Source organism: Cololabis saira, chromosome 13, assembly GCF_033807715.1.
Source record: "Cololabis saira isolate AMF1-May2022 chromosome 13, fColSai1.1, whole genome shotgun sequence".
In the NCBI taxonomy this organism is placed as follows: Eukaryota; Metazoa; Chordata; class Actinopteri; order Beloniformes; family Belonidae; genus Cololabis; species Cololabis saira.
Window position 1 is genome coordinate 1,562,666 of NC_084599.1, and position 17,335 is coordinate 1,580,000.

General features: G+C 43.4%; 1 protein-coding gene across 6 annotated transcripts in view; it reads right to left on the reverse strand.

Annotated features, from left to right (window-relative positions):
* Window positions 1-17,335, reverse strand: part of mcf2l2 (MCF.2 cell line derived transforming sequence-like 2) — a 145,824-nt gene that overhangs the window by 80,911 nt on the left and 47,578 nt on the right. For all 6 annotated transcript variants that reach the window (XM_061737347.1, XM_061737346.1, XM_061737343.1 and 3 more), the window contains exon 2: window positions 13,445-13,528. In XM_061737347.1, coding sequence (XP_061593331.1) covers window positions 13,445-13,528 — 84 coding nt within the window. The remainder of the gene's footprint in view (window positions 1-13,444; window positions 13,529-17,335) is intronic.

Sequence of the window (17,335 nt, forward strand, 5' to 3'; positions counted from 1 at the left end):
GATATTATTAATATTTCTCTCAGACCATTTGGGATAGAAAAGAGACTTATTCCTAATAGTTATACATTGGTTATTCCATAACAAAGTTTTGTGAGGAGAAAAATTGTGAATGAAGCACAGCTTCCAGGAAAGAAGTGACTGCTGATGAAATTTAGACAGTGTGATCGGAAGTTTGTCAGGTAGGTAGTTACAGTTTAAAACAAAAGCAAGTCCACCAATACTATTAAAAATATGATTGGGGATGAAGAACCACAATGAATTTTGATATTTTAAACATCTTTTTAACCAATTGACTTTAAAAGTATTAATGATATCAATGAAATTAATCACTTCAAGACCACCTTCCGCTCTGCGATTAGATAGAACTGCATCTTTAATTTTGTGCGTTTTATTTCTCCAGATAAAATTCAGAAATAGCCTGTTAATTTCATTAGCAGTTACATCATTCACAAAAAGAGAAAGAGATGGATAAACAAAATGAGAAATCCCTTCAGCTTTTGACAAAAGGACTCTTCCATATAATGTTAAGTCTCTCTGAAGCCAAAGGTTAAAAATATCTCTAGTCTTTTTAATTCTTCCAGAAAAATTGAGATGTTGCCTTGCTATTAAATTTTTTGTTATTTGAATGCCTAAATACTTGACTGTGGTTTTTACAGGGATATTATCTATGAAAGTATCAACACAATTATGTATGGGTAATAATTCACATTTGGATACATTGAGTTTCAGACCTGAAGCTAATGAGAACTGTGTAACTAAGTCAAAAGCTTTGACCAACTGTTCTTTGTCTTTCAGGAAAAGTGTTGTATCGTCCGCCAGCTGAGAAATTCTTATTTCTCTATTAAATATAGAAATGCCCTTAAATTCTTCATCATGTACTACATTTAATGACAATAGTTCGACAACTAAAATAAAGAGAAATGTTGCGATCGGACATCCTTGTCTTACGCCGCGATTTATATCAAATCTATTCGAGGTGTTGTGATTGATAATCACTGAGCTATTAATTCCTTTATAAAACATTTCAATAGTATCAATGAATTGACTTCCAAAACCAAACAATTTAAGACATTCTATAAGAAACTTATGCTCTATAGTGTCAAAGGCTTTGTAAAAGTCTAAAAATAAAATGAACGCATCTGAGTGTACTGAGTCTGCATAGTCCAATTGATCCAAAATAAGTCTGATGTTATTACTTATGTGTCTATCTGTGTGTATATCTTGACTATGTGTTTTTTAATTTTATCCATAAACATTTCACAAGAGGGGTTGTTGAATTCTGATTTGTACAAATTGCTATAAAAGGAAAAAATAGAATCAGATATTAATTTTTGGTCCATACAATTACTACCATTAATATTTAGCATACTTAGTGACTTCCTTTGACCATTCCTTTTCTCCAAAGCAAAAAAATAGCTGGAGTTTGCTTCCCCTTCTTCCAACCACTTGGCTCTAGATCTTACAAATGCACCCTTGGCTAATTCAATGTAAATCTGATCTATTTTTAATTGTATCTCCTTTACTTCTAACTCCTCTTCAGAAGACATACTGGGCTTAGATAAGAGGAGACCAATCCTGCTCAGTAACTCAGCCTCAGTTCTATTTTTTAGAGCTTTTAACTCTTTACCTCTCTTTACAGCAATATTTATTGTCATAAATTTGAAGTATTCCCATTTTTGTGTATATTCATTGCCCCTAATGTTATTAAAAAGTTCACTAGCAAGATGTTTTATACTGTCATTGAAGCAGTTGTCATTAAGGAGGGCATTATTAAATTTCCAGTATCCTCGTAATTTAGATGTGTTTTCTAACCTCCCTAATTTCAATGTGATCTTCTTATGATCCGACAAAGGGGCAAAAGAATGGGAGACATCTTTCACATACTGAAGTGCAGAGGAAGAAATTAAAAAAAGATCGATTCTAGATCTAGATGTAAGGTTACTCTTAGACCATGTAAAATCCTGTGTATCTGGGTTGAAAAACCGCCATGTATCAGTCAGGGAGAGATCCGAGCAAAGTTTTGAAACAATATTGTCGCTCACAAGAGATTGACAGAGCTTTGGGGGGAATCTATCTAATGTATCATCAGGACACTCATTAAAATCACCACCTAATACTACATAAGAGTTAGGATATTTGTGTAAGAGTTCATTTATTTTTGAGGTTATCCGACAAAAAAGTATCTTATTGGACGAATGAGAGTTATGCCCATAAATATTACATGCTATAAAATTTGAATTATCATGCTTCAAGATGACAAGAATCCATCTACCATCATGTGAAGACACCACCTCTAAGACCTCCCCTTTAAATCTATGCAAAAAAATAGAAACTCCAGCAGAACGGTTGGTACCATGACTGCAGTAAATCTTATTTCCAAAACTTTATATCTGACTCACTTGAATGTGTTTCTTGTAAAAATATTAGGTCAGCCAACCTACTTTTACAGAATAGAAAAGTGGCTTTTCTTTTCAGCAAATCACGTATACCTCTGACATTCAATGACATAACCGTTAAAGAATCAAACTTAAGATCCATCAAAAAAATAAATAAATAAATAAAATTTAAAAAATTTAAAAATAAAATACAGAAATACAAGAATGAAGTAGCTCTCACAAATAGATAACCAGGACTTTAAAGTGTGTTTTAAATTCCTGAAACAAGGCTGTAATAGACAGCCAAAACAAAATTGTGACTATAGAAAAATTACATTTAGGCACCATAAATGTTTTTAGTTAAAACTGATTTAACCAATAACAATTAAAGATGTGTAGTTAAACCCAGAATAATGCCATTTTAACATAACACATTTTCCTTCTGTTTTTAACTGTAAGTTATATAAACTAAATATCATGAATATATTGTATAAGCTATGAACACACAATGAATTGTTATGAAAAGGCAAAAGTGTGAATATCTTATAGAATCATTTGGAACAAACAATTTGTATAGACTTGTATAGAAATGTGGAATTAATCCACTGAATGTAACTGCTGGTGGTTTTAACAATGACTTTCAACTACAAGGAGTCTCTTAAAGCTCAGTGTGGAAACATCTGCTTCGGTCATCTCTGACATAGATATAATCTTCCTGGAGATGTGAAATGTTTGGAAGAAGCAACCTTCCGTCACCCCCCAGAGTTAATAGTTCATAGTCAATAAGTCTATTAGTTCTTTTATAACCATCCTGGAGGCGTGCAGTAGGCTATATGACACATCTCTTCATTTATCTGACTTACTCAATGTCTAAATGGTCAATTTTCTTCCCCTCTATCAGAGCATACGGTCCTAGGAAGGACGCCTTTTTACCTTCTTTCCTTGCTTTTTCCACAAGTGGCCAGAGTTTTTCTCTGGCCAGTCGGTCTTCTGGAGAGAGCGCCTCGGTGAGACGCAGCTTGTTGCTCCGCAGGTACTTGCAGCCCCTGGCACTTTTCCAAACAGCATCACGCATACGGCGCAGCGCGAAGAGGATGATGAGGGACCGGTGGGACCCGTCCTTCCTCCTCGGACCAAGGCGATGCGCAATGTCGACACTCTCTTGTAGATATTCCTGAAGTCCCGGAGCCACTTTCCCGAGGATGTCAATCACCACTGTTCTCACGTCCTCGTTCACCTCCTCTCTTACTCCGTGTAGTTTCAATGCCCATCTGTAACTGTAGCGCTTGTTTTCAGCAACTCCTGCTCTCAAAAGCCGGTTCTCTCTTTTCAGTTGTTCAATGTCTGTTTCTGTCCGCTTCAAAATTTCTTTGTGGTGATTAATATCAACCACAAGCTGCTCAACTGTATGAGAGAGTTTTTCAATGTGTTGAGACGTTGTTTCCGTCGTGGATTCAATCACTGAAATCTTACGGTACGTCTCGTCATGTTTAACAGAGAGCTCCTGGATAGCTGCCAAAATGTCCACACTTGCACTGTCACCGTTGAAGTCTCGTTTCTTCCTCTTGTTAGCACTCCTCGCTTGAGTGTCAGACTGGACCGAGAGTGTGTCCATTGTATCTTCGGGGGTAATTTCTATGTCCTCCTCACTTGTCGCAGCAATTTCAGCGGACTTTTCAGAGTCATTCATTTTAGCATTCAAAGACATCTTTCTTTGACGTTAACGTCCGTTGGCGCGTTAGCTAGCTTGTGTTCAAACTTTTACCTTCACGTAGTTCCCGAAGTTATTTACTTTTTCCACAGGTTTTTAGTCCTGGCACCAAAATATTAATTTATTAAAGTCACTTTTGTATCATAAAAACGTTTAAATTACCGCATGTTCTGTCTGCCTATTCACAAAGCCTCAAGTTGTTTGACGGAGAAACTGCGCACCGAACAACCTACGCCACCGCCATCTTGGCTCCTCGCCATGGATGTATTATCACCACTTCCTGAATTTATACCCAGGTGACATCATTAGTGATGTCACTGGGTTGAACCATGTACGGGGGGAGGTACATTTTAAGATTTGTCTTCTTATTGCTTTTTGATTATTTTTGGCATGGTTGAAAAGGTATCTGTTACACAATAGCTTTGGTTATGGTATTTGATAGTGATTGTAGTTGAAGTCGAACTATTAATTGCTCAGTTGATTCCAAGGAAGCGAGTGGAGTCACCTTTGGAGTGGTACAGCCTGATGGAAGGGCCTACTTAACCGGCTGCTGTCTGCTGCCGAGGGGAGAGGAGAGACCAATGTGCAGCCATGGGCACATGTTGCTTTACTTAAAGTATTTTTTGGGAAAAAAATAAATAACTCTTGAACATTTTAACATTGCTTCTGAGTCTGCCTCCTTCCATCCATCTACTCCTGTCACACTTCCCCACAAACAACATCAATATTTCAGAAACCCTCACTCCTCTGCCAGCTCCGCCTCCTCATTTCACTATGGTTCCTCCCGCCTTCCGCACCTGATCCGCATCTGCAATCAGCCCTGGGCTTCTACTTAAGCACTCCACTCCCAGCCAGTCACTGCCAGATTGTTCTTGTGTCAAGCCTGACTTTCCAGCGGTTTTCCCTAGACTGATTACCTGTTGCCGACTCTGCCTCGTGTAATTTTGGCGCGTGCACCCAGGTTTGTTATACATCAAAATGTTTGGTCAATTTTTGATAGTCCCTATTCTCTGCTATAACTTTTGATTGGTTTGATATAGAGAGTCGTGGGTGGTGTCATCGGACTCGGTTTTGAGTACTTGACCTTGATTGGCATGGATTAGCCCTGCCCCTTTTTCTGATTGGTCGATATTTGATAGATCATATTTTCTGCCATAACTTTTGAATGGTTTGATATAAAGACTTCTGGGTGGTGTCATCGGACTCAGTTTTGAGTCCTTCAACATAATTGCTACAAATTAGCCCCGCCCCTTCTTCTGATTGGTCGATATCTGATAGTTCCTACTTTCTGCCATAACTTTTGAATGGTTTGATATAGAGAGTCGTGGGTGGTTTCATCCGCTTAATGTCCAGGCCTGAAGAATCTACATGAAGTCATACAAGCGCTTCCACTGCAGCCTGAACGTGCACAAGGGTGCGAGGGTTAAGTTAATGTTTTGATGTTTGCCATGTAATATACTTACAAGGATCTAAGCTAACCGTCTGTAGTAAAGACTGTAATTATTTGTTACTAAAATTGTGTGTTTAAAGATCGGATAAACTATTTTTTTGTGTTAACTTAGCTTAATTAGTTTTTTTTATTCAGACGGGGTCCTGAGACCACTGCAAATCCCCTGTCTTCATACCACTGTTTTGAATGTGTGTTGCTGGTAATATAAATGTATTTCTTATTTGTATCTGTTTTTGGTGCTTTATTGTGCAATTTTGTTATCTGCAGTTGAGTTTATCATATAGTTAAATTAATGTATCTCACAAAAAGTGGACAAAACGACGCACTGTTTTAATCATACCCTCGATCTCGTTCTCACCTACGGTGTTGAAACTGATGATCTGTTGGTGTCACCTGTAAACTCCCTTTTATCCGACCATTATTTAATAATGTTTGAATTTAATATTGTTGATGCTGAAGTGCAAAATAGGAGGTATTATTTGTCTGATGAAGCTATTGGTAAATTTAGGGAGGCCATTGCTCATCTTACGACAGTGGAAAATAGTGAAGTAGTCGAGGCCAGTGACCTGGGTTCTACCTCTGATGTTGATTTTCTTGCTAGTAACACTGCTGATTTGTTGCATTCAGCTTTAGATGAAGTTGCTCCTTTGAAAAGGAGGGTTTCTAGCCACAGGAGCTTAACTCCCTGGTATAATTCAGATTTCCGCATGTTGAAACAAAACGTGCGTAAAATGGAAAGGAAGTGGTACTCTTGTAAGTCTGTAGACTCCTATCGTGAATGGAAAGATGGATCTAATAGTTTATAAAAAAGCCATTCGCAAAGCCAGAACAGCTTATTATTCATCGTTGATAGAGGATAACAAAAGTAACCCACATTCTGTTCAGCACTGTAGCCAGGCTGATAAAGAGTCACAACTCTGTTGAGCCGTGCATTCCTGCAGCTCTCAGTAGTGAAGACTTTATGAGCTTCTTTAACAGTAAAATCACGAGACTTGGAGAAGAAATCAACCAGCCGGTTGTGGGCGTTTCTTCAGCTTTAGCGATTTCCCTAGGCTCTGACTTGACTCCAGACTGTTTTGATCCTAAAATAGACCTCCCTGAGCTGACCTCACTCGTCAATAGAGTCAACCACATGTATGTTAGACCCTATCCTACTCGACTATTCAAAAATATTTTTTCTCTTATTGGTACGACAATACTGTACCAAATCAACCTATCCCTAAGTTTAGGATATGTACCACAGGTTTTCAAAGTTGCAGTAATTAAACCTTTACTTAAAAAACCTTCTCTTGACCCAGACACCTTAGCTAATTATAGGCCAATTTCCAACCTTCCATTTGTATCTAAAATTCTGGAAAAGGCAGTTTCAAGCCAGTTATGGGACTATTTGTATAGAAATGATCTGTTTGAAGTCTTTCAGTCAGGGTTCAGAATGCATCATAGCATAGAGACAGCACTGGTTCCAGTCACGAATGACCTTCTTATGGCCTCAGATAAGGGATTAGTGTCCATACTGGTTCTACTGGACCTCAGATAAGGGATTAGTGTCCATACTGGTTCTACTGGACCTCAGATAAGGGATTAATGTCCATACTGGTTCTACTGGACCTCAGATAAGGGATTAGTATCCATACTGGTTCTACTGGACCTCAGATAAGGGATTAGTGTCCATACTGGTTCTACTGGACCTCAGTGCTGCTTTTGACACTATAGATCATGGCATTTTACTGCACAGGTTAGAGCATGTTGTTGGGATTAGAGGGACAGCTCTACGTTGGTTTAAATCATATCAATCTGACAGGTTCCAGTTTGTTCATGTACATGAGATTTCTTAACAACAGTCAAGGGTCTGTTATGGTGTTCCGCAGGGTTCAGTGCTAGGGCCAATCTTGTTCAGTTTATACATGCAGCCATTGGGAAATATAATCCAGAATCACGGCATACACTTTCATTGTTATGCTGAGGATATGTAGCTCTATTTGTCTATGAAGACGGATGAAACAGAACCGTTAGTTAAACTTCAGGCATGTCTTAGGGACATCAAGGACTGGATGTCCGGAAATCTTCCTTCTAAATTCAGATAAAACAGAGGCTATCATTCTTGGTCCAGAGCATATTAGGAAGGGATTAGATGGTGTTGCGATGGCTTCCAGTGCAACTGTGAGAAACCTTGGTGTTGTTTTCGATCAGGATTTGTCGTTTAAACCGTTAATTAGGTTTGTAAAAAAAGCATTTTTCCATCTCCGTAATATTGCAAAGATTAGGAAAATCCTCTCGCAGAGAGATGCAGAAAAACTAGTTCATGCATTTGTATCTTCTAGACTAGATTACTGTAATGTGTTATTAGCAGGATGTCCAAGTAATTTGCTGAATAGGCTCCAGCTGATCCAAAATGCAGCAGCACGAGTGTTGACAGGAATCGGCAGGAGAGACCACATCTCTCCAGTGTTAGCGTCGCTCCATTGGCTACCCGTAAAATTCAGAATCCAATTAAAAATGTTATTACTTGCATATAAAGCCCAAAACGGCTTAGCTCCGAATTATTTGCAAGACCTGATAGTGCCTTATGTTCCTGGCAGAGCTCTCCGTTCTCGGAGTGCAGATTTACAGAGTGCAGAGTATCCAAATGTAGATTTGGAGGGCGGGCGTTCTGCTATCAGGCACCATTACTATGGAACTAACTTCCAATCTGGGTTAAGGAGGCTGACACCACCTCCACCTTTTAAAACTACACTTAAAACCTTTCTGTTTAGTAAAGCCTATAGTTAGTGTTTAGTAAACCTCTAGCTGGTGTTGGTAAATCTCTAGGTAGTGTAAACTCTAGTGTGTTAGAGTCAGTAGTCATAGTTGCAGCTATAGAACAAGACTATAATAGTTAGTCTCAAATATAGCTTTGCGGTAGATATGCTGCTATAGGCCTATGCTGCAGGGGGGCACCGGCATGATCCGCTGGGCGGTGCCTCTCACCCTTCTTCTCCTCTCCTTTTCCCTTCCTCTCTTCTCCATTACCATTTTTATGTATTATAAATATCTCATAGCTATCATTTTTGTCCATCGCTCCTGTAGTTTCTTGTGCCGGCCCCCCTTTTTTCTCTTTTGTGCATGTTTGCAGGCCGGAGCCTCGGGAGCTGCGTGCTGGTCTGCGGTCCCCCCACCCCACCCCCGGTCATCCCGCTGCTGCTTCCACCTGCCTGCGCTCCCCCCCTCTGGTCATCCCGCTGCTGCTTCCACATGACTGCTGTCTGCTGCTGACGTCCCCGACTCCCCCAGTCTTGCCTCCGGCAGGAGGGTCCCCCCTTATGATCCAGGTCCTGGTCCAGGTTTCTTCCCTCCTAAAGGGGAGTTTTTCCTTGCCACTGTTTGGCTTAAGGCTTTTCTCCCACTAGGGGAGTTTTTACCTGCCATTGTTTATGTAATATTTGCTCGGGGTTTATTTTTATGTTTATGTTCATGTTCTGGGTCTCTGGAAAGCGTCTAGAGACAGCATCTGTTGTATTAGACGCTATACAAATAAAATTGAATTGAAAAATTGAAATGTATTATACCACTATACGATCACACCATTCTAATTTTATTTTGTAACATTAAAATGTAGCCTATCTTTTTGTTTATGGGATTGCACAGACCAGTGAGGATTTCACTGTGAGTGCTGAGGAATAAAGATACCTGTAGTCTACCTAGTTGGTGTCTGTCTTATGTGGAAGCGACAGTAGTGTTGAGCTGCATCTTCTCACATACAGCTGTGACCCGTCACATATATATATATATATATATATATATATATATATATATATATATATATTCTGAACACTCAAGGTCGCCGTACAATAGTTAAAAACAGTGTAACACAATAATAAAAGCTAGGGGGTAAACAAATACTCAGAATAAAAAAAAAAACACAACAACGACACAGTGCAAGTGGGGTCAGAGGGAGAAGGCAGTTCTGAACAGGTGGGTTTTCAGTTTGGTTTTGAAGTGAGGGAGTGAGGTGGTGTTCCTGAGATCCGGTGGTAGGCTGTTCCAGAGACGGGGAGCAGAGCGGCTGAATGCTCTGCTCCCCATGGTGGCAAGACGGGCAGGTGGAAGAGTCAGGTGGATGGAGGAGGAGGATCTGAGGGTGCGTGAGGGTGTGGCGACGTGGAGGAGGTCCGACAGGTAGGGAGGGGCAAGGTTGTGGATTGACTTGAACGTTAGGAGGAGGATTTTGAAGTCGATTCTGTGTTTTATTGGAAGCCAGTGGAGCTGTTGTAGGACGGGGGTGATGTGGTTGATGGATGGGTTCCTTGAGATGATGCGGGCAGCTGAATTCTGGACTAACTGTAGTTTGTGGAGGAATTTGTGAATGACACCGGAGAGGAGAGAGTTACAGTAATCAAGGCGGTTGATGTTGCGCAGGTGGAAATAAGCGGACCGGGTAATGTTGTTGATATGAGAATGAAAAGATAGGGTACTGTCGAGGATGACACCCAGACTCTTGACCTGTGGGGAGGGGGAAACAGTGGAGTTGTCGATGAGTATAGGGAAACTGTCGGTTTTGGATAGTGTTGATTTAGAACCAATGAGGAGGACCTCGGTTTTGTCACTGTTTAATTTGAGGAAGTTTGAAGAGAACCAGGATTTGATATCGGTTAGGCAGTCAGCGAGGGACGAAGGTGGGAGGGTGGAGGTGGGCTTACTGGAGAGGTAGAGCTGGGTGTCATCCGCGTAGCAGTGAAAGCTGATGTTGTACTTACGGAAGATGTTGCCGAGGGGGAGAAGATAGATGATGAAAAGGAGGGGCCCCAGGACAGAGCCCTGGGGCACACCTGAGGTGACAGGGGAAGGCTGGGATGTGAAAGATTTAAGTTGAATGAACTGAGTGCGGCCTGTGAGGTAGGAAGTGAACCAGTTTAGAGGAGTGTGGGTGATGCCGATGGCGCGAAGTCTATTGAGGAGGGTGGGGTGGCTGATGGTGTCGAAGGCCGCACTCAGGTCAAGGAGGATGAGGATAGTGAGTAAACCAGAATCAGCTGCCATGAGGAGGTAGTTGGTTATTTTTACAAGTGCAGTTTCGGTGCTGTGGAGGGGGCGGAAGCCAGACTGGAATTGTTCATACAGGTTGTTAAGTGATAAATGGTGCTGGAGTTGTGTAGCGACTATTTTCTCAAGGATCTTGGAAATGAAGGGCAGGTTTGAGATAGGACGGAAATTATTGAAGTTGGTAGGATCTGCACCAGGTTTTTTCAGGATTGGGGTTATTGCAGCAATTTTGAATGATGAAGGAACAGATCCAGTGGTGAGAGAGGAGTGGATGATGGCAGAAATGAGGGGGACCAAAGAGGGGAGGCTTGGACCTGTGTATGAGGTCAGAAATCTCTGAGAAGGTGGGGAGCTCAAAGGAGGAGAAGGGGTGGGTTGGCGGTTGGAGATCGGAAGTGACGCTGAGGGAGGTAGAACCAAGGTCCTGATGGATTTGCAGGATTTTGGTGTTGAAGAAAGACAGAAGAGAGTTACAGAAGGCAGTTGAGTAGAGATGGGGTGGTATAGAGACTGGGGAACGGGTGATATTGTTGAAAACAGTGACTTGGTGTTGCCTGCGTTTGAACAGATTATGCTGGAGTACTAGTTTGATTTGGATTTGGTAATACAGTCCCGGTAATGCATAAGGTGATTGTGGCAGAGTGGAGGAGCTGCAGCCACTCAGGCTGCAGCCCTGCTGCTGGCTGGGCCGCCAGGCGACGGCTCCGGGGATGGAGTCAGCGGCGGAGACGGAGGGGGAGACGGAGACGGAGGCGGAGTTGGCGGGGGAGGCGGCTGCGGAGGCACAGCCGCCATCAGCGACTGCGGGGACGGAGGCGGACCACCAGCCAGAGCAGGGCTGCGTTGCGGAGGAGGAGGAGGAGGCGGTCCCGGAGGCGGACCGGCAGCTGGCGCAGGACTACGCCACGGAGGAGGCGGTCCTGGGCGCACCGTGTGGCCCGAGGCCACCACGGGCCCGGCCAGGAGAGCGTCGTCCACGGCGACCGGGCCGACGCCGGGGTCGCCCCCCCCGACCGTTCCACTGCTCAGGCCGACGCCGGGGACGACCCCCCGACCGGGAAGCCCGGAGGGTTCCTCTCCCGCTCCGAGGGGGCGGGGGGGGGAGTATGCTCGGCCGGACGGACCCCGGCGCGAGTTTGGCGTTGGGGGTGTGTGGCAGAGTGGAGGAGCTGCAGCCACTCAGGCTGACGGGGCACAGGTGTGGCCCGTCAACCTCATCACCCTGCCAGCCTTATAAAGAGGACTGAGGAGTCAGACTGAGGCTGCTGCTGCTGGGAGAAGGTTCTGCACGTGTGTGTTGGTGTCTCTGGTGGTGATTATAATAAAGAAGGGTCTGCACGAAACTCCGTGTCCTCTCCATCCTTCGGTCGGGCCCCCGTAGCATCCACCCTGCTACAGTGATCTTTGTACATTTCTTTGTGGACAGACAGACCAGTTTTATTGCGAAGCCGCTCGAGCTGCCTGCCTTTGGCTTTCATGAGCCGAAGGTCAGGCGTAAACCAGGGAGCAGAAATGGTGAAAGAAACAGATCTGGTTTTTAGTGGAGCGAGAGAGTCGAGAATATCATGGAGTCCTGTATCCTGAGCGAGCAACAGGAGAATCCAGGCAAGCACGGACCAGATGTAGATCCCGTCAGACCACATTGTTGGTGGGGACTCGTCTCGGGCAACGCGAGGTGAGCAGGTCCTGATGGGGCTCGGCAGCCGCCGGAGCAGAGCAGGTGAGCAAGCGTTGCAAAGACAGCCACGTAGGAGTGACAATCGAGCCGTTTAGTTGTTACGAGTAAGTAGTGAGGACTTTTACCCGAGTGACCACAGATGCACAGTCAGATGTGGGTCGTGAGACAGCGAAAATTTTAAAAGTGCCGGTGAGCAGCGGCAGCCAGTCGCGCCAGCGTTCACTCATCCGCCATGCGGATGTAGTGTAGTGGTGTCCCAATTCCTCTTTTCACCAAGGGGGAGGGGGCATAACGAGGGCTAGGGGCTGAGAATAGCCCCTACGGATCGAGGGATTTCAGATCAGGGTAGGGATGAAAATGAGGGGTAGGGGGAGAATTGGGACAGGTACCTGGGCCAAGTGCCCTAGATTTCAAGTGCCCTAAAATCCCCCCCTTCTTTTTTAGGGGTTAGGGAAGAAAAGAAGTGCGAGTGGAGAAAAGAAGGGCGAGTGAAGTTGAATTGGAATTGGGCCTAAATACTTTTTTGCCCCACTGTACGTATCTATAAATCCTGAGCAGGAGTAAGTATGTATAGATGATGGATTTTTCTTAATTCCAGCATCTTCAGCAATTTTTTTTAATGACGAGCAGTAATCTTTATCAGGTCCTCTTCAAATAGAGGGGGTACCTAAACCTCAGAGAGCAAAACAGTCACAAAACAGCTCATCCCCCAATTATCTAATTCTAATTCAAAGTTTAATAAATAAAGTGGAAAGTCTAATTGTGCTTGAACAAAATACTGAATACCATGAGCTCATGTTTCAGGTCACAGACAAGATCACAGGTCACAGGTGGCATAGTGTGAAGGCAAATTGGCGATCAGTAGTCCCCAATCGCTATGTGTGAATGCCTCAAAGATATTCTGTGAAACTTCCTGACACATTTCAGACTTCAACAAAATACCGTGGATGCTAGATATTGTGGAGCAGGAGAAAAGGGAACTGAGTGGTCATCTGAGTAGTCATGAGAGTGCAAGAGACAGGGCGAGGGCGCTAATCAAGCATCGCCCAAATGATGGAACAGGAAGTATGCTTTGTATTCACTACCTGGGAAGAACTGATAGCTGTTACTGGCCCATTTTAAAGCATTGTTTAACCCAGCATAGAGCAACAGCCTCCAGGTCAACCCTCACGGGGAACATGGCAGTGGGACAGAGGAGCTTCAGAACTTACCTGAAAGCAAGGCAAACTGGCGATGAAGCTGCTCTATGATGTCCAGAGCCAGCAGAGGCCGGATGTCCTGCTGCATGATCTCATCTGGAAGGATAAACACCAACATGTTTAGGAGTTACAGAGAAAGTGTCATCAGTTTCAGTTTTCAAAGATACCAAAGCAAGAAAAACAAAACATCTTTCCTCTGCATCTGTTTAAGATCTGGGGAGCCTAAAGTAGACTGAGGCCCCGTTTACACGGGGCAAAAACGGAGGCGTTTTCATGCGTTTTGGCCGTTCGTTTACATGAAAACGGAGGTCAAAGCCCCCAAAAACGAGCATTTCTGAAAACTCCGGCCAAAGTGGAGATTTTCAAAAACTCTGTTTTCACGTTTGTGTCTAAACAGAGAAAACGGAGGAAAACTGAGATTTACGTCACATTATGCGACAGAAACGTCACCAGCAGCGTCATGAGTGTGACCTGTGTTTACAATTTGTTTGGCCACTGTCAATATTTTCTTTTATTTTACCTGTTTTAAATTCTCTCAGACTCTCGTTCCGTCTTGGAAGTAAAGCCCTGAATTATGGTCCCGCGTTAAATCGACGCAGAGCCTACGGAGTAAGGTACGCGGCGATGTGCGCCGTACGGTGTGCGTCGCCGCGTACCCTACGCCGTAGGCTCTGCGTTGGTGTAACACGGAACCATAAATCAGCCTTAACTGGAAGTTACACGTGTCATTTGTTGATGTTTTTTCCAGGATTCTGATTGGCTGGCATGACGTTAACAGCGTTTTCATGTGGGTCTGTGTAAACGAGGATATTTTTTAAAACGGAGAGGGGAAAATATCCGTTTTTGTAAATACCCGGCTACGTGTAAACGTGGCCTGAACTTGTGATGTCCCAGAGGTGTCTGGTGTCTGGTCCCTTGTGATGTCCCAGAGGGACATCACAAGGGACCAGACACCAGGGGACCAGACACCAGAAATATCCGTTTTTGTAAATACCCGGCTACGTGTAAACGTGGCCTGAACTTGTGATGTCCCAGAGGGACATCACCGGATGACCTGCCAACAGCCTGATTCAAGGTTCTGTGTTAAACCAAGGCAGAGCACACGCCGTCACCGTGACGCCGTTGTGAACCTTCGGACCTCTCCGTCACTCCATTTCTCCGTGGTGCAATACCCCCCCAGAGCTAGTTGATACTTTGTTTAGCTTCCGGCTTTTCCGGTCACAGTGAATCAAAGAGATAAGGACAACTATTGTTATATCCTTTGTCTGGTGTTAGCTTTCTGTTACCATCTCCGATGTTAACGGGTCGGTTTTGACCCGTGTTTTAAATCATCTCTAAAATACACTAAAAACAATTATCCATCATCCAATTTGTTTCTCATCTCTTGGTTATATTGTTAGGCTTCCTTATCCATGAAAATATTGGTTTTAATATTTTTGGTGTGGGAACTCTGGGCCTTTTTTTGTCAGTATAGCCTTTGATTTCAATTTAAAAAACTGGTAAAATGAGCCTCAAGAGAATCATATGAATAAATAAAAGGTTGTTGTGTTACCTGGCTATTACTGAGGCGTATTAGAACACATCTCTTAAATAAATGTGTTTCATTTATTTTTTCATTTTAATATTATTAACTATAATAACATCTATGGTGTTATGGGTCAATTTCGACCCATATACATTTACCTCAAGGAAATGGAACAAAAGTATTTTTTCAGCAATAGAACTTTAAAAAATTTTCACAAGTGATATTGTGACCCTGCAGGCCAGTAGTCAAATCAAGGACCACACGTTTTCCTTCGTTCTTCTCAGGGATGCCACTCGCAGCTTTGCCTGTGTAAATCTGTAGCTGTTTTTGGCATCGCAGGCTGCTCAGATTTTTATGCCGTACTTCCCTGGCTTACTGGGTATGTATTGCCGAAAGGGGCATTTTTCTGGGAAAGGGAGAAGACGTTCATCCACTGTCACCTTTGGTCCTGGGTTGAACATCAGTGGAAGGAGCTTCACCCATTTCTCCCTGACATCCCTGATGAGGGCAAGCTCAACAGATCTTGCTCTGGTATCCCTTTTGTCAAATCTGAGGAATCGTGATATCATTCGAAAGGTCGGAAGTGACATTGTTGCCCAGAAAATATTTCTGCCTGTCGATGCATCCCAGAGATCAGTGGACTCATTGCAGGATCTGTACACTCCAGCAAGAAGAACACCAATATAAGCATCCAGGCATTCCTCATCCATGTCTTTCCACGTGTCGCCATGGACTTTTTTCCCCTTCAAGATTTGTCATAGCAATTATGACTCTTTTTATTGACAATGGCATAAATAAAACATGTTTTGATATCACTGACTCTTGTCACAGCAAACCTTGTGATTCCAGGGGTCTTTTTGATGACATTTTCAGCAGCTGCCCTGCCATGTACATCTTGAGGTACTGAGCTCCAAAGTATCTTTCCATTTTTGGACTTGAATTTTTCAGCAGGAGAAGCTTCAGCACCAGTGACCTCCTCGTCAGACTCACCAGATGTGTCAGTATCTTCTGGATGATACTACACATTATCTTCCTCCTCAGAATCCTGCTCCTCTGCATCACTATTCTGCTCATTGTCGTCTCTATCATTTTCACCAAAAATATAGTCCAGAACTTGGCTTACTGTAAATCTTCTTCTCATCTTTGCATGCTGCAAACTGGAGATGTGCACTCTGCAAGTGAAATGAGTGAATTGACCTACATGGCTGGACATGCCCGACTTTATTTGCTTTTGTGTGCAGATAAACTGGGAAACAAAAATCCAAAATGAGAATCCACTGAAGCTCACATGACTGGGAGAGGAGCTGGCTGTCTGACAGTGCACTTATGATTTCAGTTTTGGCTCTAATTATTGCTTTATAAGCATAATTTTATAACCGGGTCGAAACCAACCCTAACCCCACAAAGGTAACAATTTCAACCAGAGCATTTTATAATTTGGTGACAAAAATGTTTTTGATATTATTTTGTTGAAATAGAGGTTCCTGACAAAGTCAAAAAGCCTTGATGCAATAAACGGATTTTTGTGGTAGTTTTATGAATTTAAAACCTAAGAACGGGTCGGTGGCGACCCTAACACCAGACAAAGGATATATCACACACACACGAAGAAAAGAGCGCTGAAAGTTCACAACTGCTTCACAAACCGGAACCGGAAATGCGTTGCTACCAATCAAACCAATCACAGCCCTCTCGGTCTGCGTTGGGTCAGGCTACGGCGTAGGCTACGGAGGCATTTGTTGATGTTTTTTCCAGGATTCTGATTGGCTGGCATGACGTTAACAGCGTTTTCATGTGGGTCTGTGTAAACGAGGATATTTTTTAAAACGGAGAGGGGAAAATATCCGTTTTTGTAAATACCCGGCTACGTGTAAACGTGGCCTGAACTTGTGATGTCCCAGAGGGACTTGTGATGTCCCAGAGGGACATCACAAGTCCCAGAGGGACATCACAAGTGTGATCTCTGGGACATCACAAGGAACCAGACACCAGGGGACCAGACACCAGAAATATCCGTTTTTGTAAATACCCGGCTACGTGTAAACGTGTCTTATATATCACACACACCTGAAGAAAAGAGCGCTGAAAGTTCACAACTGCTTCACGAACCGGAACCGGAAATGCGTTGCTACCAATCAAACCAATCACAGCCCTCTCGGTCTGCGTTGGGTCAGGCTACGGCGTAGGCTACGGAGAGACTCCCGCGTAGCCACGTACCCTACGTCGTAGGCTCTGCGTTGATTTAACGCAGAACCATAATTCAGCCATAACAGCCGGACATGTCTCCACAGAGCCCTGGCCGCTGACTTCCTGCTCTTTTCCACTCATCTTTCAAGTGCTCAAGTGGAGAAGAAAGTAGGCAGCAACCATGCATGCAT